Below are 25,051 nucleotides of genomic sequence, written 5' to 3' on the forward strand. Positions count from 1 at the left end.
AAGAGTACTATGTGTACGTCTACTTATAATTTCATTACCTCCGCCAAGGAGGTTATGTTTTTGCCAGGGTTTGTTTGTTTGTCTGTCTGTCTGTCTGTCCGTTAGTGTGCAACATAACTCAAAAAGTTATGGACAGATTTGGATGAAATTTTCAGGGTTTGTTGGAAATGGGATAAGGAAGAAATGATTAAATTTTGGTGGTGATCGGGGTGGGGGGGCCCACGGGGGGGGGGCATTTCCAACAAACCCTGAAAATTTCATCAAAATCTGTCCATAACTTTTTGAGTTATGTTGCACACTAACGGACAGACAAACAGACAGACAAACAAACCCTGGCAAAAACATAACCTCCTTGGCGTGGGGGGGCCACTGATCAGCCTTGGCGGAGGTCTGCGCTCTCCGAGTGCTTCTAGTTTATATTGCTGCATAAAAATCTTAATTATCTGAGTGTTTCAATTATATTTTACAGTCAATGTGCTTTTAAAAAAAATTGGCCTTAAATATTGGCCTCAAGAAATCCGGTATACAGGCAAGTACAGGTTCAGATTCAGCCAAAGTGAACATCAGTGTCATAAATTAAAGTTTCTCCGATCATTTAACAAATAGGCTCAGATTCATCTGAAAAACTCTATTTCATGAAACTGTTTACAAAGTGTCAGTGTAACTTGTAGGGAAAAAAAGACATAAAAGTATTACCAAAATAAAATGAAACCTAAAAAAGACTCATACATATAAATGCACTCTTAACTTTAATGATAATATTTGTTCAGACTCATATGTCAGATATCGGCCATTGGCTGACAAAATTTTTTTTAAATCAGCATCGGCCTTAGAAAAACCGATATCTGTCGACCTCTACTTTTTTTTTTTGTTTTTTTTTTTTGTATAAAGTTGTGAAAGTCTTGTCCACAAATGTGGACAGAAGACCCATCGGTGCGTCCTGGGAGGTTAAAATGTCTTTGACTGTATTTCCGCAGACCAGCTCCTTCTGTGGTCATTCCAGGCAGTGGAACCATGACATTTAAAAGCTTTCTTTCCCAGTTCTCTTCTGACTTTTAGAACACAGAGATAACAGATCCTGGGACCAAAGACCGTAATTAAATACATTTAAATCATTCCAACAGATGGACACCAGTAAACATGAAGGACGCCATAATAAATGCATTTATGAGTAGAAGAACACCAGTGTTTCAGTCTGTCCATCTGATTCCAGCTGCTGAACGTGTCCCGTCCTCTCACTGTGATACTGGGAGAATCAAAGTGTTCTTGCATCAGTAACCTCCTGACACCCCCCCCACACACACACACATTCATTCTGGGATGGGACATGGTCACATTCATACGTTCACTCATCTCCGTCATGTACACCTGACATCTTCACCGAGGCTCCGACAAACCCCCCTGTTTAATCATGGATGAGTCTGCCCCCCAGATCTGCCTCTTCAGTCTCAATAATTCAACACTGAAGTGAAGCGAAGGATGGGGACTCCGACAAGAAGAAGAAGGAGGAGGAGGAGGAGAAGAAGAAGAAGAAGAAGGAGAAGACACAAGTAGAACAAATCCAACATGGAACAAAAAAGCAGACTTACATAAAATGTCCAACACAAAATAATGACACAATGTTGTTGGTACATTTTGTCTCAGTGCCTGGCGGATTCTCTTCCTTTGGCTTCAAATAATGATTAAGTTGAATAAGAACTCAGACTGAAAAGAACAAAACTAGCAGAGAATCAACATTAAACCCATAATGTCTGAATTTATTTATATACAAGTATAGGTTCATATTCAGCCAAAGTGAACATCAGTGTCAAAAATTAAAGTTTCTCCTATCATTTCACAAATAGGCTCATTTTTAGCTGAAAAACTCAGTTTCATGAAACTGTTTGCAAAATGTCAGTATAACTTGTAGAAAAAAAAGATACAAAAATATAACCAAAATCAAATTAAACCTAAAAAGGACTCATATGTAAATGCACTATTAACTTTAATAATAATATTTGGTCAGATTCTTACATGTAAATACATTATTAACTTTAATAATAATATTAGTTCTTGTATCAGTGATATTTTCAGTCTGTGAATCTGTTGAACTAGTTCTTCAACAGTACATGAATATTCAAAGGTTCTGTCCAATCCAATTGTTAGTCCAATATTCTCTGCTATTATCTGTATATATCACTCAACTGTAATATGTCTGTTCAATAAAAGTTTAGGATCCTGTTTGTTGTGTTTTAGTTCCAGTCAGTCTGTTATTGTGATACTGAACAAAGGTCCAATCTGCTGTCCCCGTGTCCCAGTCCCCACCTGTCCCCCCGTCCCCCTGTCCCGGTTCCCACCTGTCCCAGTCCCCACCTGTCCCCCCGTCCCCCTGTCCCGGTTCCCACCTGTCCCGGTTCCCACCTGTCCCCCTGTCCCAGTCCCCACCTGTCCCTGTGTCCCAACAGATTTGTGTTCATTCAAACTGATAATTTCAACATTTTGATTGAATATTGATCATAATTGTAGTTTAACATCAGAACTAAAGCCCTATGTTTCATTTTGGATCCATTTATGATGAGAACAGCATGTTTTGGACATTTGAATAAAGTCAATAAAACGATGCTCATTTTCAGTCCCCGTGTCACACAGCAGGAATTTAAGTATTTTTACCCCAAATGTTATTTTTGTCAGTTGTACCATGTGTCATGTGACAGTACTGACTCAGACCTATTCATACATGTATTAAACAGATCAGTTATTGAGTTTAAACACAGACACTATTGAACAGGACATGGGTCCATGTGTCACTGCTGGATCTGGACCATTGATTAAAAAAATGTATTATTTGTTTTTGCTTTCAAGCAGATGCTAGATTAAGTAGTGATTGTTAATTTGACTATAGCACATAAAATAGATAGAAATTTGGTCATGATAATAATTTTCAATGACTGGCACAATGGTCAATAACAATGAAAAAGTAATACATCAGATTTTCCATCTCGGTACACGGAGATGGTTTTATCGATGCCACTAAATTATTTTCAGTGTCCTGACTAGGTACCAATCCAATACATTCACGACATTGGCTGATTCTACAATGATACGGTTTAATGCAAATTTGTGACAGTCACAGTTAAGCGGCTGAAGCTAAAAAGATTTTAAAGAGTCAAAAAAAAAAAGCAAAACATTCTAAACTTTCTGGTAGAGCTCAGTGTCTCACATCTCCCACACATTTTCCCTTTAAAATAACTTAAAATCACTCTAATAACAGGTGAAAATCTACTGATTCTTAAATGTGCTTCTTCACAGTTGGTAAACACATAAAATATAAAGGAGCCTGGAGTTTCATCGTTTTTATAGTCTTAAAGTGATAAGATGTGTTTTCATGCAAATGTTGTAAACATACAAGTGGCAAATCCAGGTTTTAAGCAGAAAATTTACAAAAGCAAAAACTGCTCAAGTCGGACCCAAGGACATTTTCTCTCAAAAGTCCAATTAAAATTTTATTCTATTGCTGATATCCTCGTATTCACACAACAGCGGTGGATGAAACCACCAGTATGCTAATTCTCCTTTGTTTAAAGTCAACTAAATCTGAAGTCTATTTTAATGGATAAGTGATTCAAAGCTGGTTACATTCAGGAAGGCAATGCAGCCTGAAAAATCCAAATGTGGACATATAAACCTATATAAACCTATAAAGACCAGGTGCTGTTTTTTGGAGTGACTTACAAATGGATTTTTTTCTACATTTAACCATTAACAAGATGTGTATCACTGTTTATGATAATATAATCCTCTGCATTTTGGTTTTTCCAGTGAAAATCACATGTTTTCCTATAGATACTTTATAAATCATGTAGATGTTCATAAAAGCTCAGAGAAAATTCAAATGTTATTATATCAAAACAGAAACATTACTTTTTCAGCAAAATATAACATTAATTCTACATAAGAAAAAGTGTGTCCATCCACTGTCATTGATCCAACTCCATTGGTTTTACTGGGGAATCAGTGTTGTAAAAGATGATGGTGTTTCCACGGTAACTACGGAGCCTCTCAACGTCCAAATCAGTCATATCTGATGACCATGAAAAGATTAAGAACTGTATTTACCTGAATTATTCCACTGTATTTTTTACAGGATTAGTGGTTAAAAAGTTATTTAACATTTGGGATCAGTAGAACACTGATTTTCATGCAAAGTAAAGTTGAAATGATTCACTGATTTAAAAAAAAAAAATTATCCAATTACAATTTTCCTGAATAAAAGCTTTGTTTCTTTAATTTCTCTGCTGCAAAACATTGGTTCCACTGTTATGTTTCACACGGATGCTTATTGTGACACACATGATGCCAGGATCAACACAAACAACAGAAGAGACGAGGACAAAAAGGCAGAACATGTCTATATTTTGACTTTTCTCCACTGGATCCATCATTTACTCCTTTAAACACTGAATCTTTAACACAAACATTCTAAATGTGAGTGTGTTTGTTCCAGTTGGATATTAGTTCCATGTTCAGTTGGTCTAAGTTAGTTCAGACTGAGCTGACAGATTAGAGGTAAGACATGGAACTGGACTGGACCAGTTTACATCTATAGACATTTATATATAATTATACTTTTATGCTTTTTTGCGGTTGTTGTTTCTGCTGGTTCTGGAATAAAAGACAAGTTGTCACTTTCAGACATGCGTTTTTCACATTTTTTCATTTTTCCACCTATATAATAATTGTTTAATCTTTTTTTTTAATAATCGATGGCTGCAGCTCAAGATGAAACCAACAGTAATTCTCATTTGTTTAAAGATGACCGATGTGCAGTACAAACATTTCAATGGATACCTGACTCAAAGATGATTAAATACAGGAGGCTAATGAAACCGTAAAAATCAGACAAAGGAGAAGATTGGACGGGTTGGGTGTGAGTTTAAAGGTAATGTTGATGTTCATGCAAACACTGACACCAGTCTGACACCCACGTCCCACTCCCACTAGTCCCACACATGTGTTCAGGACATAAATCCATTTCAGGTTCACCTGTGTGTAACCTCTGAATTACCTGCAGGTTATTGCACTCTGGTCCAACTACAGCTACTGTAAACCTTTTACACAGTATTGGCTTTAAGTTTCTGAGTGCATGTTCAGGTGTTAGCTGGCTTTGTTAACAGTGTCCATTTAGTTATGTGGGGAGAGCAGCAAGTATTTGATTCATAAAAGCACAAAAAGATGGGAAACAGCTATCCGAGCCACAACATAAAGTCAGTCTGAGGTGTGTGTACGGGTATAGGTTAGATCTGCAAAGAGAACAACAGGCTTCCAGACGGGGGCATCCAGACAAAGGGCTCAGAGGGCTACAGCCCCCCCGCCCCAGGATAACCCACAGAAGTTGGTTTGAGTCACAGAACCGCGTATGGAGCTGCTCCACCGGTGGAAGAGGGCAGATCCTGGTACTTTTATCCCCAGCACGAGTGGACACAACTCGGGGCTGTTGGTGGAAATCAGTCCGGAGGTGGACACACACCTTTAGCATGCACCCACCGCCTTCATTTACACCCAAACACTATGATTCTCAAAGTCATTTCTGGACTATGTTGTAAAAAAAAAAGCCTCACACGGTGTTTTTCTGTTCGTATATAAGGCTAACGCTGCTGCTGCTTGAACCGGGACACAAAGCCTGCTAGCTACAAAGCACATTCACTCCAAATGCATTGTTCCTCACACTGGAGCGAGGGGAGACATGGAAGTACAACAGTGACCTCCGTCTGCGCTTCTTACACACATTTCTGCGCTTTTTTTCTCCTGCAGACGTGTGCAACTACAACCGGCTTCCAGACCAACTTTGCAACTTTACTTACTTTAAACTATAAGACAAGAGTGTAACTAGCAACCGGAGCTAGCAGCCTGGGCTAGCTTAGCAAGCCATGCCTTTTAGTTTGAGGATGCAAATGGCACCACAAACACAACAACAACAAAAAAGCACCACTTTTCCAGCTTGAGTCTAAACGAGAACAGAAAACAGCTCCCCGAACACGCGTCCACATTCGCTGAAGTGACTGAGCTCCGTTAGCAAGTTAGCAACTTTAGCTAAGCTAGCATAGTGTTGTTGGCTGCTTCTGTTGTTGTGACAGTGCAGTAATTTACTTACTTTTCTCTCGCTTGGCTATCGGAGGGGACCACGGCTCCTTTACCCTTGCCGTACATCTTGGAGTCTGTTCTGACACTTTATTTTATCCCACTCGACACCTGTCAAAGAAAGCTAGCAGTAAAACCTCCTATCTCCATAGCTACCCACTCAGTGTTGTCTTCCCTGTCTCTCCCTCGCGCTCTCTTTGCTCCGGTTTCCTTTTTTTTCTACATCCCCAACATTGCCCACAAATCAGGCAGGGTTTCAGCCGAGGGGGGGAACTTGAAACAGTCCACTGGTGGAGCTTTTTTTTTTTTCAATCGCTGTTCCTGGATTCAGCTCACGCCCCCCCTGTTGTGAAACGGTGGGGGCTTCTTAAAGCCACAGTGTCTCAGTTTCTGTCGACTTCACTCAAGTTCAAGTTGTGTTGTGGAGGCCTCCAACTTCAGGCCCTGCTGCTGACACGGAGAGCTCTGACCATGTTCACATCATATGTAAGGGTAAAGCACATGTGTGAACTCAGAGTGTGTTCAGGGCTTTATTGTAGTCGTGCATGTTTCCCTGCAGCTGTGTGTATCCATGTGACCTTAGGGCAATAATAAACCCTTTTATTCTGCAAATAGAAGAGGTGCCTCTTAGGCTCCGTTCACACAGCAGGTTTTATACGGCGCAATACGGATTTTTTGGTGGAATCTGATTTTTTTTTGTGCATTTCTTCGTATTCCACATTAAGTGAGACTTCAGTTTGAGTGTAAACTGAATGCGACCCTCAAAAGAGGTTCTGATGTAACATGTGACCACGCAGACACACACTGTGTTTATGAACGGAAATGTGGTTTTCCTCCGCTCCTCCTCCTGGGACGCAGAATTGTGACGTTTGTGGTATTTCAATGGTGTAAAGGTCAGGAAAATGCGACCTGGCCGTTCAGACTGAAGTCACATTGGAAAATATCAGATACGGGTCAGATTTAGGACCACATATGAAAGCGGTCCGGGTCAGATTTAGGGACCGCATATGAAAGCGGTCCGGGTTCAATTTAGGACCACCTATGAAAGCGGTCCGGGTCAGGTTAGTGCTGTTCAGACTGTCTTTAACAGATCAGATCCAGGTCACATATGGACACAAAAATCGGATTTGGGCCACATTTGGCTGCGGTCTGAACAGAGCCCATGTTCAGGCCTTACTGCTGACACTAAGTGCTTTTACGATGTGGAAATCATATTTAAGGGTAAAGCACATGTGTGAACTCACAGAGTGTGTTCGGTGCTTTATTTCAGTCGTGCATGTTTCCCTGCAGTTGTGTGTATCCATGTGACCTTAGGGCAATAATAAACCCTTTTATTCTGCAAATAGAAAAGGTGCCTCTTACTCTGCAAGTATATTGTAAATATGTAAATATTATATCTGTATGTACAGTACAAGTTATATAAATAGCAGATTTTCTTTTGCATTTTATGTTTCACTCTTGAATGTTTCAACATTTTTTGTATTTTGATGCTGTAAACACTGCAGTTTTCCCACAGTGGGATCATTAAAGTCATATCTTATTTTATTTGATCTTATTTTACTCATTTTAACTCCATACTTTTGGATTAGTGTCAATAAATGTCAAAAAATACCTACACTATATGTGGTTATTATTGTGGCTAGCAGGAAGGATACACACTTTAAAATATAATGTGTGTTTTTCTTTAGTATTTTCAAATATGAGAATACCCAAATAGGAGAACATACCTTTTGTTTGATGTATATCTTAAAGCAGTTGCTTGTATTTCTTTTCAGTATGGCTTTTATAACCATGTTTGTTTGTTTTTCTTTTTTTTTTTTGGCCTGACTGTTCAGTTTTTGCCAGTTCTTTTTGTAGTATTTCAGTTTCCCTTTTCCCCCCTATTTTTTTTTAGTTTTAGTTTTGTAGCCAATTTAATTCATCCATCAAAGAAGCTGAACACTAATGACATATAGCAAGATATAGCATAGTATAGTATAGCATACATAGCATAGCATAGTATAGTATTTACACCATAGCTACAGACACAATAGAGCCGGCTTTTGTACATACAACTGTTTTAACTGTAGAAGTTGGTATTAGCTAGCTAGTGTTAGCTGTTAACTATAGATGTCTGGCATATTAACTTTGAAATGCAGTTCAAATCTAAAATCAAGTGAAATCAGTGATAGCCTAGTGGATATAAAGCGAGTCATAGTTTTAGTTAGCTACCATTAGCTTGATAGCAGTAGTTAGCTGAGGTTAGTTAGCTAGCACTACCCATCATTGGCATAAAATAGAGTTATGATGTGAATCCACAATTTAATCAATTAAAATACTGGTAATGGAAATGTAGAAAGTGTAAGAAAAATGCATAAATGATCTGTTCTTACAGACGATAAACCGCGGTAAAATTGCACATGGTTAGTATTACCGTTTAAATTCTAATTATCTTGATAACCGTGTTTGATTACCGCACTTTTCCGGAGAAAACGCCTCTGTAACGATTTGCTTTTATGTCAAATATTTGAGTATAGTTTTAATTCATTACACTTTTGATTTTATATACCTCATATTTGGGACCAATATTCACTTTTAAAGTCTTTGAAAATGTTCGTTAAGCATCTTTGTGTTATTTATGCAATAAATTATATAGATTTTTCAAATCAGATTTTATATATTTTTTTGTGTTTTCTGTCCTTTTATGTTTTTATAGTAGGTTAAAGTGAAAAAAATAATAGGCAGATGAGATAGATGAAGTTGTGCTGAAAAAAAGATCCCACACACGGGTATAGTAAACATTTGTTTATATAGTATATAAAGGCTGAAAAACGGACAAAATAGGCTCAGACCACTAAGGGTTAATACTTGAATGTTTCTGCAACAGAAGGTACATTGTGCCTATTATTTATTTATTTATGTTTTGTTTTTTGTTTTGTTTTGTTTTTAAATACAACTTGGTTAAATTATTTCAGTGTGTGTATCAGTACTTTTTGAATATTTTGAGCACAATTTCAACAATACTGTGATAATAACGATAACCATGATAATTTTGGTAACAATAACCATAATATGAAATTTTCATATTGTTACATCCCTAAATGACAGTATAAATTTTGCAAGCTACCATTAGCTAATTATGACTAGTTAGCTTACAGTAGCCAGCTAATATTAGCCATCATTTGTTTAGAAGTTAACTGTATTGTAAATGTAATATTTGATGAAGAAATAACATTGATTAAGTATTTGTAGAATGTGTAACACAAACATGTATCAGATACCTGTAGACTTCCTTTAACATTTGTATTCTAGACACAGGTTTATTAAAGTATGTCTATTTATATCTCACTGTTCTATATGAAGAATAACAGAAAAAAAAAAGGTATTCTAATTATGTCGGTCCGTCCCAAGCAGCTAAAAAACACATGAGGATCAGCCTTCACATAGTTTACGAGTGTGTTTAAAGTACGGCTGTAATACAACAGGACAGTGCATTAATTCCATTTAATTCAATTCTGTAATAATTCCGTGTCCACGTGTGTTGTTGGCGTCGGGTTGCAATGTTTAAGTCTGTGTCATATCCCTTTAAGAGTGTGTAGAGGACAGTTACAGAGTTTGCGTGTGCACAAGTGTGTGTATATATGTGTGTTGCAGGGACAGTGTGTTGTGTTTTGGTGCTTGTAGCTGTGGGAAGGGCACAGCTGACTGCATACATGCATGTATGTGCACGTGCATGCATGTGCACGGCGCTGTGTGTGTGTGTGTGTGTGTGTGTGTGTGTGTGTGTGTGTGTGTGCGGGCAAGAGCATTTGTGTGGAAGAGAAAGACAGGCTCGGGTAGAGAGACAGAAAATACATGTGTGTTCAGCTGTGTGTGTGTGTGTGTGTGTGTGTGTGTGTGTGTGTGTGTGTGGTTGGAAGGTAGGAGGATAAGAGGGTTGGGTTTTTATTTATTTGAGTTTTTTTTTTTTTGTTTTGTTTTGTTTTTTTACATGTGAATACAAATATCTCATGACGAGCAGACGACAACATCACAAAGGACGAGTGACTGAGTAAAAAATCTAAAAAACACAGGCAGACTGTGAGTGTGGTGCATCCTCTGGACAGAAGGAGTGGATTTCCTTTAGTCAACCACTAAAATACTGGAATACACGAGCACTGAAAAGCCCAACAGGGCCCAGACGCTGTGGATGTTAAGCATATATGCACAATATTCACACACTGCAAAAAAAAAAGAAGGTAAAAAACGATATTATTCTGGCTGCAGGGGTGCCGAAAAAATATAGTTAAATAAGAGAAAATAACCATCTCATAAAAATACGGTAATTTTCCAAAATTAAAATACAGTTTTTTCCCCTTAACTTTACATGAGATTTTGCTTTTTTTTTTTTTTTTTTTTTTTTAAACTTTTTAATGTTTAATAAAAAATATTTACATGTATTAAATCAATCTAACTACCTATAAATATATATATGTATATGTATATATATATATATATATATATATGTATATGTATATATATATATATATATATATATATATATTTATATATATATATATATATATATATATATATATATATATATATATATATATATATATATGTATGTAAATAATTTTCAGTGAGACTCAGTTGTCCACTCCACTGATAAAAACTGTATTTGGACAGTTTATCAGTGCTTATACATGTTATACATTCACAAAAATACATTTATTCAACATTTTTGTTGTGAAACCTCCTGTAATTACACAAGATATTTGTCAATTAACAAACAGATCTGGTTAAACTGACAGAACAAATACTTCTGTTACCGTTAATTGTCAGTAATTTTATCTCGTTTTATTTATTTATTTATTTATTTATTTACAGTATTAAACTTTAAATTAAGAGTCTAATCTCATGAATAGAAAATAAATATTTGCAAAATTACAATACATTTGCAAATGTATTTTAACTGTATTTTTCTGTGAAAAAGAAAAAAATTCTTTTAAAAACAATGGAAATTTTTTGGTCATTCACAGTTACAGTTTTTTCATGTTATTTCACATTTGACATGTAAAATCACAGTCTGTTTTTGGAATTTCATTGATATTTTCCTGTATTTTAAAAATACAGGAAAAATCTTTAAAATAAACTGTGAAAATTCTGCTAAATTACTGATATTTTTTTTACAGTGCAGTTTCAGGTCTTTGGTGTTATTCTGACCATCCGTATTTTTCACTCATTTTTTTCTGAACACATAAAGACCCAGAGCAACATTGGTGACAGTTCCCAAATACATTTTTCTCTTTCTTTAACCTTTTTCGAGTGATTTATCACCATTTATTACAATACTATTTGATGTGTTTCGCATTTTTCACTGTAAATATTGTATCTTCCCGAATCTAATTTCCTATATTTAATTTAGATATTCATGAAAATAGCAAAGTAATTTCAAATGTTATTATATCAACACAAAGAAAACTGAAGAAAAAAGGGACTTTTTCAGCAAATCTGTCATTAACTGAACATAAACCCACTGTGTCAATCCACTGGCATTGATCCAACTCCATAGGTTTGACTGGTGAAACAATGTTGCAGAAGATGACGGTGTTTCTGCAGTAACTACGGAGCCTCTGACCGTCCAAATATGGTCATATCCGATGACCATGGAATGATGAAGAACTGTAGTTGACACCAATTATTGACATGGATTGATAGGATTAAACAGTTTAGATCAGTAGATGGTTTAGGTTAAGGGTGGACGTTTGGGTCTGTAAGGGTTAAAGGTGGACGTTTGGGTCTTTAAGGGTTAAAGGTGGACATTTGGGTCTTTAAGGGTTAAAGGTGGACGTTTGGGTCTTTAGGGTTAAAGGTGGACGTTTGGGTCTTTAAGGGTTAAAGGTGGACGTTTGGGTCTTTAAGGGTTAAAGGTGGACGTTTGGGTCTGTAAGGGTTAAAGGTGGACGTTTGGGTCTTTAAGGGTTAAAGGTGGACGTTTGGGTCTGTAAGGGTTAAAGGTGGATGTTTGGGTCTTTAGGGTTAAAGGTGGACGTTTGGGTCTTTAGGGTTAAAGGTGGACATTTGAGTCTGTAAGGGTTAAAGGTGGACGTTTGGGTCTGTAAGGGTTAAAGGTGGACGTTTGGGTCTGTAGTGTTAAAGGTGGACGTTTGGGTCTGTAAGGGTTAAAGGTGGACGTTTGGGTCTGTAAGGGTTAAAGGTGGACGTTTGGATCTGTAAGGGTTAAAGGTGGACGTTTGGGTCTTTAAGGGTTAAAGGTGGACGTTTGGGTCTGTAAGGGTTAAAGGTGGACATTTGGGTCTTTAGGGTTAAAGGTGGACGTTTGGGTCTTTAGGGTTAAAGGTGGACGTTTGGGTCTTTAGGGTTAAAGGTGGACGTTTGGGTCTTTAGGGTTAAAGGTGGATGTTTGGGTCTGTAAGGGTTAAAGGTGGACGTTTGGGTCTGTAAGGGTTAAAGGTGAACGTTTGGGTCTGTAAGGGTTAAAGGTGGACGTTTGGGTCTGTAAGGGTTAAAGGTGGACGTTTGGGTCTTTAAGGGTTAAAGGTGGATGTTTGGGTCTTTAAGGGTTAAAGGTGGACGTTTGGGTCTGTAAGTTTTAAAGGTGGACGTTTGGGTCTGTAAGGGTTAAAGGTGGACGTTTGAGTCTATAAGGGTTAAAGGTGGACGTTTGGGTCTTTAAGGGTTAAAGGTGGACGTTTGGGTCTGTAAGGGTTAAAGGTGGACGTTTGAGTCTGTAAGGGTTAAAGGTGGACGTTTGGGTCTGTAAGGGTTAAAGGTGGACGTTTGGGTCTGTAAGGGTTAAAGATGGACGTTTGGGTCTTTAAGGGTTAAAGGTGGACGTTTGGGTCTTTAAGGGTTAAAGGTGGACGTTTGGGTCTGTAAGGGTTAAAGGTGGACGTTTGGGTGTTTAAGGGTTAAAGGTGGACGTTTGGGTCTGTAAGGGTTAAAGGTGGACGTTTGGGTCTGTAAGGGTTAAAGGTGGACGTTTGAGTCTGTAAGGGTTAAAGGTGGACGTTTGGGTCTTTAAGGGTTGAATGGGTCAAATATTAACAGCAGTCATTACAGATCCTATTCCATATCTTCCACACACATCCTTTCTTTGATACAAGTGTTCAGTGTTATTGTGTCTAGAGATGAAATGATTAATCGATTAATTGACTTGAATTGATAAAGAAAAGTATTCGATTACATTTTTCCTCAATGGAACCTTGGTTTCGTTCATTTCTCTGCTGTCAAACATTGGTTTCACTGTTGTGTTTCACATGGGCACTTATTGTGACGCTCATGAGTCCAGGATCAACACAAACAACAGAAGAGACGAGGACGAAAAAACAGAACGTGTTTACATGTGGACTGTTCTACACTGTACAACAGTGTATTAGGGCCACATAAGAAAACAGAAACACTGTCACTACGAGAATAAAGTTGTCAAATATTGAGATAAAACCCGTAATTTTATGAGAATAAAGTCGAATACAAAAAGAGTCATAATTATACAAGAATACAGCCATAATATTATAAGAATAACGTCATAATTCAAAAACAGGTGGAAAAATATCACAATTTACAGAATACAGTCGTACTTACTGGTCTCACAATGTAGAACTCAGAACATTCTGTGAGGTTCTACTTTCATTTGGGATTTATGCACAAAGGCCAAATACAGAGCCTATTAGCCCCACCCACCAAATACAGAGCCTATTAGCCCCACCCACCAAATACTGAGCCTATTAGCCCCACCCACCAAATACTGAGCCTATTAGCCCCACCCACCAAATACTGAGCCTATTAGCCCCACCCACCAAATACTGAGCCTATTAGCCCCACCCACCAAATACAGAGCCTATTAGCCCCACCCACCAAATACTGAGCCTATTAGCCCCACCCACCAAATACTGAGCCTGTTAGCCCCGCCCACCATCAACACATTAGCATTAGGACTTTGAAGACAGTTCGCACACGTTTCGGTTTGTTTCATTGTAAGAACCAAGCAGATTTGGAGCAAATTACTTAACTTACTTAAAGCTTACAGTTCCTAAACTGACTTTTTATCGCACTATTGCAAATTTATTTTCAAAATATTATGACTTTAATCTCATAAGAGTACGACATTGTTTTTATTAAATTATTATTACCTCTGCCAAGGAGGTTCTGTTTTTGCCAGGGTTTGTTTGTTTGTTTGTCTGTTTGTTTGTTTGTTTGTTTATTTGTTTGTTTGTCTGTCCGTTAGTGTGCAACATAACTCAAAAAGTTATGGACAGATTTGGATGAAATTTTCAGGGTTTGTTGGAAATGGGATAAGGAAGAAATGATTAAATTTTGGTGGTGATCGGGGGTGGGGGGGCCCACGGGGGGGGGGCAGTGATCAGCCTTGGCAGAGGTCTGCGCTCTCCGAGTGCTTCTAGTTAATATTTTTTTTAACCATGACCTTATTTTCCTAATATTATCACTTTATTCTTGTAGTGACAAGTGTTTTTCTTTTCCCTATGTGACCTTAATACGCCGTCACAACTTTGGATCCATCACTTCCTCCTTTAAACGCTGAATCTTTCACACAAACACTCTAAATGTGAGTGTGTGTTTGTTCCAGTTGGATGTTCGTTCCATGTTCAGCTGGTCTCAGTTAGTCAGTTGGATCCAAACGTGTTTCACACTGAGCTGACAGGTTAGAGGGTACAGATGGAACTGGACTGGACCAGTTTACATCTGGAACTGGACTGGACCAGTTTACATCTGGACTCATTTATAGACAGACTGGAGACTGGTGGTGCTGCTATTGTTGTTGTTATTTCTGTGTGTGTGTGTGTGTGTGTGTGTGTGTGTATATATATATATATATATATATATATATATATATTTTTTTTTTTTTTTTTTTTTTTTTTTTACGTTGATCCTTTTTGTGGTTGTTGTCTCAGCTGGTTCTGGTGCTGGTTTCAGAACAGTTCTGACTTTTTTAAATCATCTTCTTTGAGGTCATCGTCTCTACTCTTATTTTAGTCTGTGTCTGTTATTTATTGATTTATTTTTGTGATCACTTCATGTTATCATATTAACCCTTACATTTGTCCACCCTGTTACCTTACTGAATTAGGTGGATATTCTGATAGAATTCACTGAATACTGGGAAGACTGACTGACTGACTAGATTAGACTAGTTGTTCTAATACTAGAACAACCTTTTTTCTGCCCCTGCCCTTTATTTTATAATTCTTAATATCATGTTATGTCATAATATTCCATTCCTTAAACCATGGCTTTCAAACTAATTTTAGTTCAGTTCCACACATCTGATCTAAAGTGGGCCTGACCAGTACAAGAATAACAGTGAAAAAAGTACAGTTACATTATGAAAATGTTTACATCTACAAAGTTTCCTTAAAAATCTGAATAACACAAACAACCTTGAAGAAAAATAAGTGCAATTTTAACAATATTCTGCCTCAGTTTATCATTTACACCTGTGCACTATAACTTACATTACAATTACAAATACAGAAAACATTTAATTACAAGCAGAATATTGTTAAAAAGACAGTGAATTTTCTGAGGACATTTCAGGTTGTTCATGTTTGTTCAAGTTTGTCACATTTTTTGTAAACGGATAGTTTGTAAATGTAAACATTTTCATGAAATTAGAATTTTTTTACACTAAAAAAAGAGAAAGTTTGCAGTTTTCATTATTTCTAGGTTATTCTGATGGTATTTTCCTGGTCTGACCCATTGATTTTCAGTATCCTCAGAATAATGTTTATGTTTACAGACGCTTTGGCGGCCGGTGTTGGCCCCCGGGCCGCATGTTTGACCCCCGTGCCCTAAAACATTAAAAATATGTATTTTTTCACAGAAATGATGAAGACACAGGGTTACCAGAGGACACGAACCACCCAGTCATAAACCAACTTGAATGTGGAGCAAGAAAAACCAAATAGAACCTTGGAATTTCCTCTTACTAATGCATTTAGTTGTTTCAGCTAAATCTACTGTACATGTAAATAGTTCAACAGTTCCACACACAGTCGTACAGATGAACACTGTTGTTTCTGTGTTTAACACTACACATCTATACAGTAAATCCATACTAGAAAAAATGGAACATCACATGACATTATTTATATATTTTATTGGTCAGAAGTACCATTTCTAAGCAGTTTCCTTCAGTTTAAACACATCCTCACACCTGAACGACAGAACAGCTGAGTTCCACTAAAGCAAGGCTGTCAAACACATTTACTTCAGTTCCACATTAGGCTAAATTTGATCTAAAATGGGCCAAACCAGTAAATTAATAACATAATAATATATAAATAATGTCAACTCCAAACTTTTCTCTATGTTTTAGAGCAAAAAAAGTAAATTTACATTATGAACAGGTTTACATCTACAAACTATCCAATCAAAGGATGTGAATAACATGAACAAACTGAAAAAATAAGTGTCATTTTAACAATATTCTGCCTCAGTTTATCATTTCCACACGTACATTATAACTTACAGATCACAGTGGATCTACAAACACACAAAACATTTAATAACAAGCGGAATATTGTTAAAATTGTACTTACTTCTCTTAAGACATTTCAGGTTGTTCATATTTGTTCAGGTTATTCACATTTTTTTGCGAAATTATACTTAGTTTTAGTGTAAATACATGAAAATATTTACATTTACAAAGAGAAAAATGTAGAGTTGTCATTATTTATATGTTGATAGTATTTGACTGCTCCTGCCCACTTGCGATTGAATTGGTCTGAATGTGGAACCTGAACTAAAAGGATTGTTCATATCTTAGTGTAATTTTTGCATTCCACAAATTCATCCACAGGGCCGGACTGGACCCTTTAGCGGACTGGATTTGGCCCTCGGGCCGCATGTTTGACACCTGTGCACTAGAGGACCTGGAAACTGGGGGGGTTCCAAATATTGTACAAATCTTTACTAAAATTCCATTGTTATACAGGGTTATTCAAAAAGAATGAACCGATTTCATTGCACAATATTTTAATAAGGAAAAGCAATAGAAAACTCCAGACCAGTCCCAAGTATTCTACTGACTGACTGACTTGTATTTCCTGTCGTACAAGTGTTCAGTGTGTCCACCACCTGCAGCACAGACACCATCAGTGTGATCAGAGGATTCCTCCCAGACACGTATCAGCTGATCACCATCCGCTGAGGTGATGGCTGCTGTTATTGGATGTTTAATGTCATGGAGGTTAACCATTCAAAACGTAGAACACTCCTCTTTCAAACGGTCACTGACTCATTCCATGATGATGCTTGAGAACTGAAGCGATGCGTCGTGAAATCGGTTCATTCTTTGTGAATAACCTTGTGTTATGCAGATATTAAAAGCCTGTTCTTCACATTCTGTTTCCATTGCACTTATATTTATTTGCATGCATGTGGTAATTTGATATTTCTTTCCCCACCCTGGTGTTTTTATGCACAAATTGAAAATGTGTAAGCATTAGAAACAGTGCATTAATATCCTCTGTTACACAGTTAATGCAAAGGTCTGGTCATGTTTAACACACCTGCTGCTGGGTTTGGATTCAGAAAAAGGGCTTCAAAGAAGAAACACTGAATGACTTTTTACAAAGCATCTTACATTTTGTTCCACACAACTACTTGGTTAAAAAGAAAGAAAACAGACACTTACGTAGCATTGACTTTTCATTTTGAAACAGGACATAAATATGTGATTGGAACATCTGACTCATCCACAGAAGGATGAGAGAACCAGAGAACTGACCATGTTCCCTCACCTCCAAGATCTGTTCAAGCAGCGTCTGACTTCAAATGTGTCCAGACCCTGACAGACCCCACTGATCTCTAATCCATTAGTCCAGTGGTTTTCAACCTGGGGGTCAGGACCCCACATGGGGTCGCCTGACATTTCTAGTAACTGATTAAAAACAACCCAACAACTTCCTGGTATGAATGTGTGTTGAGCTGACAGAACCAATCCCAGTCCATAGCAGACAAACTGTGGTTCTGTTCATGTGTGGTTCTGTTTATGTGTGGTTCTGTTTATGTGTGGTTCTGTTCATGTGTGGTTCTGTTCATGTGTGGTTCTGTTTATCTGTGGTTCTGTTCATGTGTGGTTCTGTTTATGTGTGGTTCTGTTCATGTGTGGTTCTGTTCATGTGTGGTTCTGTTTATCTGTGGTTCTGTTCATGTGTGGTTCTGTTCATGTGTGGTTCTGTTTATCTGTGGTTCTGTTCATGTGTGGTTCTGTTTATGTGTGGTTCTGTTTATCTGTGGTTCTGTTCATGTGTGGTTCTGTTCATGTGTGGTTCTGTTTATCTGTGGTTCTGTTCATGTGTGGTTCTGTTTATCTGTGGTTCTGTTCATGTGTGGTTCTGTTCATGTGTGGTTCTGTTTATCTGTGGTTCTGTTCATGTGTGGTTCTGTTCATGTGTGGTTCTGTTTATCTGTGGTTCTGTTTATCTGTGGTTCTGTTTATGTGTGGTTCTGTTTATCTGTGGTTCTGTTCATGTGTGGTTCTGTTCATGTGTGGTTCTGTTCATGTGTGGTTCTGTTTATGTGTGGTTCTGTTTATCTGTGGTTCTGTTCATGTGTGGTTCTGTTTATGTGTGGTTCTGTTTATCTGTGGTTCTGTTCATGTGTGGTTCTGTTTATCTGTGGTTCTGTTCATGTGTGGTTCTGTTCATGTGTGGTTCTGTTTATGTGTGGTTCTGTTTATGTGTGGTTCTGTTCATGTGTGGTTCTGTTTCTGTGTGGTTCTGTTCATGTGTGGTTCTGTTCATGTGTGGTTCTGTTTATGTGTGGTTCTGTTTATGTGTGGTTCTGTTTATCTGTGGTTCTGTTCATGTGTGGTTCTGTTTATCTGTGGTTCTGTTCATGTGTGGTTCTGTTCATGTGTGGTTCTGTTTATGTGTGGTTCTGTTATGTGTGGTTCTGTTTCTGTGTGGTTCTGTTTCTGTGTGGTTCTGTTCATGTGTGGTTCTGTTCATGTGTGGTTCTGTTCATGTGTGGTTCTGTTTATGTGTGGTTCTGTTTATCTGTGGTTCTGTTTATGTGTGGTTCTGTTTCTGTGTCACATGTTCATTGTGGTCAGTTTCAGATGCTGCAGCTCTTTCAGAATTCGTTTCAGTTCTTGTTTGTTCAGTATTAATCGTCCTCCTTGTAAATCACAGCTGGACTGACTGGACAGATCTTGACCAAGGAAAATCACATTCTCCCTTTGTGCAGTAATCTACACCTGGATTTACTGCCTCCGTCCATAATAACAGACCTTATATATCACAGGTGATTTCTGTCAGACTGCAGTGGAAGCTCAGCTTCCCCTAAAATTAAATGCTCAAATCTGTTCAGTTGTTTTCATTTCATTGACTCCAAATGTGTTGGAACACGTTCATCTCTCAGACCAGTTGGTTCAGAATCAGTTTGATCCCAGATCAGTGGACTGGATGTTGTTCACTTCTCCTCCATTCCCGTGTCTGTGTTTGTTCATTCCATCTCTGCTCAGTGCATTTGTCGTAGACGCTCAGCGTCCATGCACTTCAATGGGACTGAGTGGAACTGCTGGAAACTGACTCTAAACTGGACGCTAATTGGATAAATGACACCATGTTGTCCCGCCCCCGGATGCTCGGCGTCTCTGGGGGTGAATGGAGCTGTGGGCGGAGCTCGGCCGGGCCGGATGCCGAGCTTCCGCGTGCCGATTGGAGGATGGGTCCAAAGGCTGAATCCCGTTTGATTGACAGCTGTTTTCAGATCTGCTCCTTCACTGACACAGTTCAGTTTAATACGTCACACATTCTGCTGTGGAATCACAGAAACCAAATGAACTGTTCATTTACTGACCTGAAAGAAAACACAACCATTGTACTTCCTTGTTTCAATTTAACATAATTTCAATGTTTTCTGGTTTCAGTTCCATAATTTAATCAACAAAAATTGCAGCTCCATGTGCAGGTGTGAAAGGAGCTTCAGTAGTTCAAAGGCTCCAGGCCTACACCTGGACCACCCTGGGCCCAGGCCGTCTGAGCAGCCCAGCTCTGCTGGACATTCAGGGGACACTGGTCCGGTCCCTGGAAAACACGCCTACGATAAGGTCACTGAGCATTTTCAGAAAAAGGAACGGAGGGAAGAATTTATGTTTCAATAACTTGACAATTTTTTTGATGTAAGCTGACAATGAGCTTCTCCTGTCTGAAGGACCAGCAGCCTCCACTGGTCCATGTGAACCCCCCACAGGTGTGAATGTGACACTGGTGCTGTGTCTCTGCATGTTCAGTCTGTGATGAACTGGTCACATGTCCAGGGTGAACTCCGCCTCCACCCATAAGTAGCTGGGATAGGCTCCGCCCCCATGACCTGGTGAGGATAAAGCTGGTTCAGAAAATGAATGAATGAATGAATGTGTGATTGACCCAAAAGAAAATAATTAATAATCAGGATTAATTGACTACAAAAGTATCTGATACCTGCAGCTCCTCTGGTATTCCTCCTTCAGTGTCAGTACATAAAATATAATCGATACTTTCACTGACGTCATGTTTTCACTGATTAGACTGTAATGTTTTCACCTGTTCATCAAACAGAATATTCTTTAGATTTGTTTTGGGCGTTTTCATCCAAACTTCTACTAACTGTCCTCCATCCCTCCTTTCCTTCTCCTCCCTCTGGTCTCTCTCCTCCATCGGTCTCTCTCCTCCATCCCTCCTTTCCTTCTCCTCCCTCTGGTATCTCTCCTCCATCCCTCCTTTCCTCCTCCTCCCTCCAGGCTCTCTCCTCCATCCCTCCTTTCCTTCTCCTCCCTCTGGTATCTCTCCTCCATCCCTCCTTTCCTCCTCCTCCCTCTGGTATCTCTCCTCCATCCCTCCTTTCCTCCTCCTCCCTCCAGGCTCTCTCCTCCATCCCTCCTTTCCTTCTCCTCCCTCTGGTCTCTCTCCTCCATCCCTCCTTTCCTCCTTTCCTCCTCCTCCCTCTGGTATCTCTCCTCCATCCCTCCTTTCCTCCTCCTCCCTCTGGTCTCTCTCCTCCATCCCTCCTTTCCTTCTCCTCCCTCTGGTCTCTCTCCTCCATTCCTCCTTTCCTCCTCCTCCCTCTGGTCTCTCTCCTCCATCCCTCCTTTCCTTCTCCTCCCTCTGGTCTCTCTCCTCCATCCCTCCTTTCCTCCTCCTCCCTCTGGTATCTCTCCTCCATCCCTCCTTTCCTCCTCCTCCCTCCAGGCTCTCTCCTGCATCCCTCCTTTCCTTCTCCTCCCTCTGGTCTCTCTCCTCCATCCCTCCTTTCCTTCTCCTCCCTCTGGTCTCTCTCCTCCATCCCTCCTTTCCTCCTCCTCCCTCCAGGCTCTCTCCTCCATCCCTCCTTTCCCTTCTCCTCCCTCTGGTCTCTCTCCTCCATCCCTCCTTTCCTTCTCCTCCCTCTGGTCTCTCTCCTCCATCCCTCCTTTCCTTCTCCTCCCTCTGGTCTCTCTCCTCCATCCCTCCTTTCCTTCTCCTCCCTCTGGTCTCTCTCCTCCATCCCTCCTTTCCTTCTCCTCCCTCTGGTCTCTCTCCTCTATCCCTCCTCATCACTCTCTTCTTCCACATCCTCTTCCTCTCGTCTGACCCACTTTTCTGCCTTCTCTCCACTCTCTCTGTCTTCTTCTGTTCTTCCTCATGTACACACATCCCTCATCTCTCTCTCTGCCCCCCCCCTTCCCTTCCCTTCTCTTCCCTTCCCTTCCCCCTCCCTCCCCTCCTCTCCCCCTCCCCTCCTTCCCCTTCGTCCTCCATTCTTTTCCCCTCTCTTCTGCCTGTATACATACATCTTCACTCTCACTCCTTCTCTGATTGTTCTGACTCTTCACCTCTGTCTTTTATTTCTTCCTCTTTCTCCTTCTCCATTCCCTCCATCACTATTTTCCTACTTTCATCCTGCATTTTTCATTCATTCATTTTTATATTTTCACTGAAACAAGACATGACAGAATCCAGTGTGTTGATGTTTCTTGGAATATTTTTCATAATTTTACCAATTTTGATGTTGAGACAGATTTTCCTTTTGGAACTGTTCTGAATGTTTAGACTTCTGGAATGTTCTGCCGCTTTGTATTTGTCATCTGACTGTTGTACTCTGTCCTAGCGCTGCAACTACGACTAAATACACTATCGACTATATTTCAGTAGTTAGCAGGTCAGTGATTATGGTAACCACGAGTCAACAAGTCAGATTATAAACTGAAAAACAAAACAAAAACAAAGCAAAAATAAAAACAAAAACAGTGGCTCTTATTTATATTTATTGCAGTAATAAAATCTATTTTCTGTCCTTTAATAAGAACATTTGGTGCACAACCACACCTACCCTGTTCCATTTGTACTGTTCACACTGTAACATGTATGTTTACACTTTTTACACACTGTAAAAAAACACCCTGTAATTTAACAGAATTTTCACTCTTTATTTTACAGATTTTTCCTGTATTTTTAAGATACAGGAAAATATCAATGAAATGACAAAACTAGACTGTGATTTTACATGCCAAGTGTAAAATAACACGAAAAAACTGTAATCGTGAATAACCAAAAAATTTCCGTTTTTTAAAAGAAATTTTTTATTTTTTCACAGAAAAATACACCTAAAATACATTTGCAAATGTATCGTAATCTCACAAATATTTCTTTTCTATTTATGAGATTAAACTGTTAATTAAAATTTTAATACTGTAAAAAGTTTAACAAGACTTGTTTGTTAATTGACAAATGTCTTGTGTAATTACGGGAAGGTTCACAACAAAAATGTTGAATAAATGTATTTTTGTGAATGTATAACATGTATAAGCACTGATAAACTGTCCAAATACAGTTTTTATCAGTGGATTGTACAACTTAGTCTCACTGAAAATTTTATATATATACATATATATATATATATATATATATATATATATATATATATATATATATATATATATATATATATATATATATATATATATATATATATATATATATATATATATATATACAGGGTGGGGAAGCAAAATGTACAATATTCTGAGGCAGGGATTGAAAGACAGTGTATGACCAATTAGTTTATTGAAAGTCATGAGAATTTATTTGCCACAAGAAAATGTCCATAATAGAAAACGTTTTTATTCTATGTGTCCTCCTTCTTTCTCAATAACTGCCTTCACACGCTTCCTGAAACTTGCGCAAGTGTTCCTCAAATATTGGGGTGACAACTTCTCCCATTCTTCTTTAATAGTATCTTCCAGACTTTCTGGTAATAGTTTTGCTCATAGTCATTCTCTTCTTTCCATTATAAACAGTCTTTATGGACACTCCAACTATTTTTCCAGATAGTCAATGATAAGGAAACCCTGGTGAGGGTTTTCAAGTGTGGCCATGTTATGGTTAAATATGCCGTTGGACTACATGACCCTTGGTCCTATTTTTTTTTCTTTCATCATTTCCAAAAATGTCACTTTGTTGCATCTTTCACTTTTCCACTGTGTTTTAACACATCCATCTCATTCCATCTACTTCTGTCTTTTAGGCTGTTTTTGTGTTGTTATATTTTTTATATTGTTTTCATAGCCTAATGTTGCATCTTATCCATAATTACCAGGAGGTATTGTGATCACTTTGCTTTGTGTGTGTGTTTGTTTGTTTGTTTGTTAGCAGCTTTAGTGTAAAACTCTTCCACCCATCTTTCCCAAATCTTCCCCACAGATAGGCCTAGGCCCTGGGACCAACCCATTAAATTTTGGTCCCAGTAGGACAAAGTTCAAGGTCACAGCAAGGTCAAAAAAACCTACAATTTTCCGATCTGTCATCATTTGAGCAATTTTCCAAAATTCATAAAAAATTCAAAACGACTCAGATTAGCCTCCAATTGGATCCACTCGTAGCTTAGAACAATCTCTTGTATCTGGATCTAAATTGTCCACATCCACTGTGGAATGTGGACTCTGTGGACATTTACATTTAACATTGAAAATCCCATTTACCACACATTTAAAATTAGAACTCAACAAATATTGATGTGAATTGAATCTAATTGGACAGACACATGACTGGGACCAAGCTTCAACTGTTTCTGTCATGTCTGCTCCCAGACAGTGTCTGGATTTGTCTGTCTGTTCTGTTTTGTCTGTCATTTCCTGTTTTATTTTGTTAAGTTTCCCTCATGTGTCATGTCTGGTGTCTTTACTTCCCTTCCCTGATTGTTTCACCTGCTCCTGATTACCTGACTCCTCCCTGATTATCTCCACCTGTGTCCAATTGTCTTCCCTCCCTCTTGTGTATTTAAACCCTGTGTTTTCCCCTGTTTCTTTGCCAGTTTGTGTTCTACACTTGTGTGCTCACTTACCAGCGTTTTGGATACCTGTCAGTCTGTCTGCCCGTTTTGACCCGTTTTGTCTCCGACCACCGATTCTGCCTGTCCCTCGTCTGCCTGTCCCTCGTCTGCCTGTCCCTCGTCTGCCTGTCCCTCGTCTGCCTGTCCCTCGTCTGCCTGCTCGTCTGGTTCTGACCTGGTTCGTTCATCTGACTCCTGTTTCTGCCTGTTCCCTGTTTACCTCAGCCTCCAACGTGTTACCTTGTGTTTCGACCCTCGCCTGGACTCTGACCATGAGTAGCCTTTCCCTCATGTCCCGTTGCCTCCTGAATTGCCCTCCTGTGTATGACCTGGCTTGTTTTTTGACTATCCTCTGTTTTGCCCTAGTCGGGGTGTTGACGGGAATCCTCCGGCTCGGCCGTGCTGACCATCCATATTCCCCGCTCACAGCCCGGACGAAGAGTCCTGAACCACACGCCTTCACAGACGTGTCAATTATTCTGTGCTGTGTTTTTCCTACTGTGACTGTGTTTAATAAACACTCTCAATTGGTCATCTGCGTTCTGGTCTGGCATTTGGGTTCAGCCTTTGTACTAGTCCCATTACAGTTTCTGCTGTATGGAACAACCTGGAAACTGTTGAATTTAAACAGAAATAG

The 25,051-nt window shown here is 38.8% G+C and overlaps 1 protein-coding gene across 3 annotated transcripts in view; it reads right to left on the reverse strand.

Annotated features, from left to right (window-relative positions):
- The window catches only part of LOC115414119 (single-stranded DNA-binding protein 3-like), a 115,091-nt gene extending 108,692 nt beyond the window's left edge, over nucleotides 1-6,399 (reverse strand). The window contains exon 1 of one of the 3 annotated variants that reach the window (XM_030127336.1): nucleotides 6,131-6,399. In XM_030127336.1, coding sequence (XP_029983196.1) covers nucleotides 6,131-6,186 — 56 coding nt within the window. In that variant the 5' untranslated portion in view covers nucleotides 6,187-6,399. The remainder of the gene's footprint in view (nucleotides 1-6,130) is intronic. The other 2 variants (XM_030127335.1, XM_030127337.1) reach the window with 2 other exon arrangements.
- Between the last annotated feature and the right edge of the window lie 18,652 nt (nucleotides 6,400-25,051).

This window comes from Sphaeramia orbicularis, chromosome 22 (assembly GCF_902148855.1).
Source record: "Sphaeramia orbicularis chromosome 22, fSphaOr1.1, whole genome shotgun sequence".
Classification (NCBI taxonomy): domain Eukaryota; kingdom Metazoa; phylum Chordata; class Actinopteri; order Kurtiformes; family Apogonidae; genus Sphaeramia; species Sphaeramia orbicularis.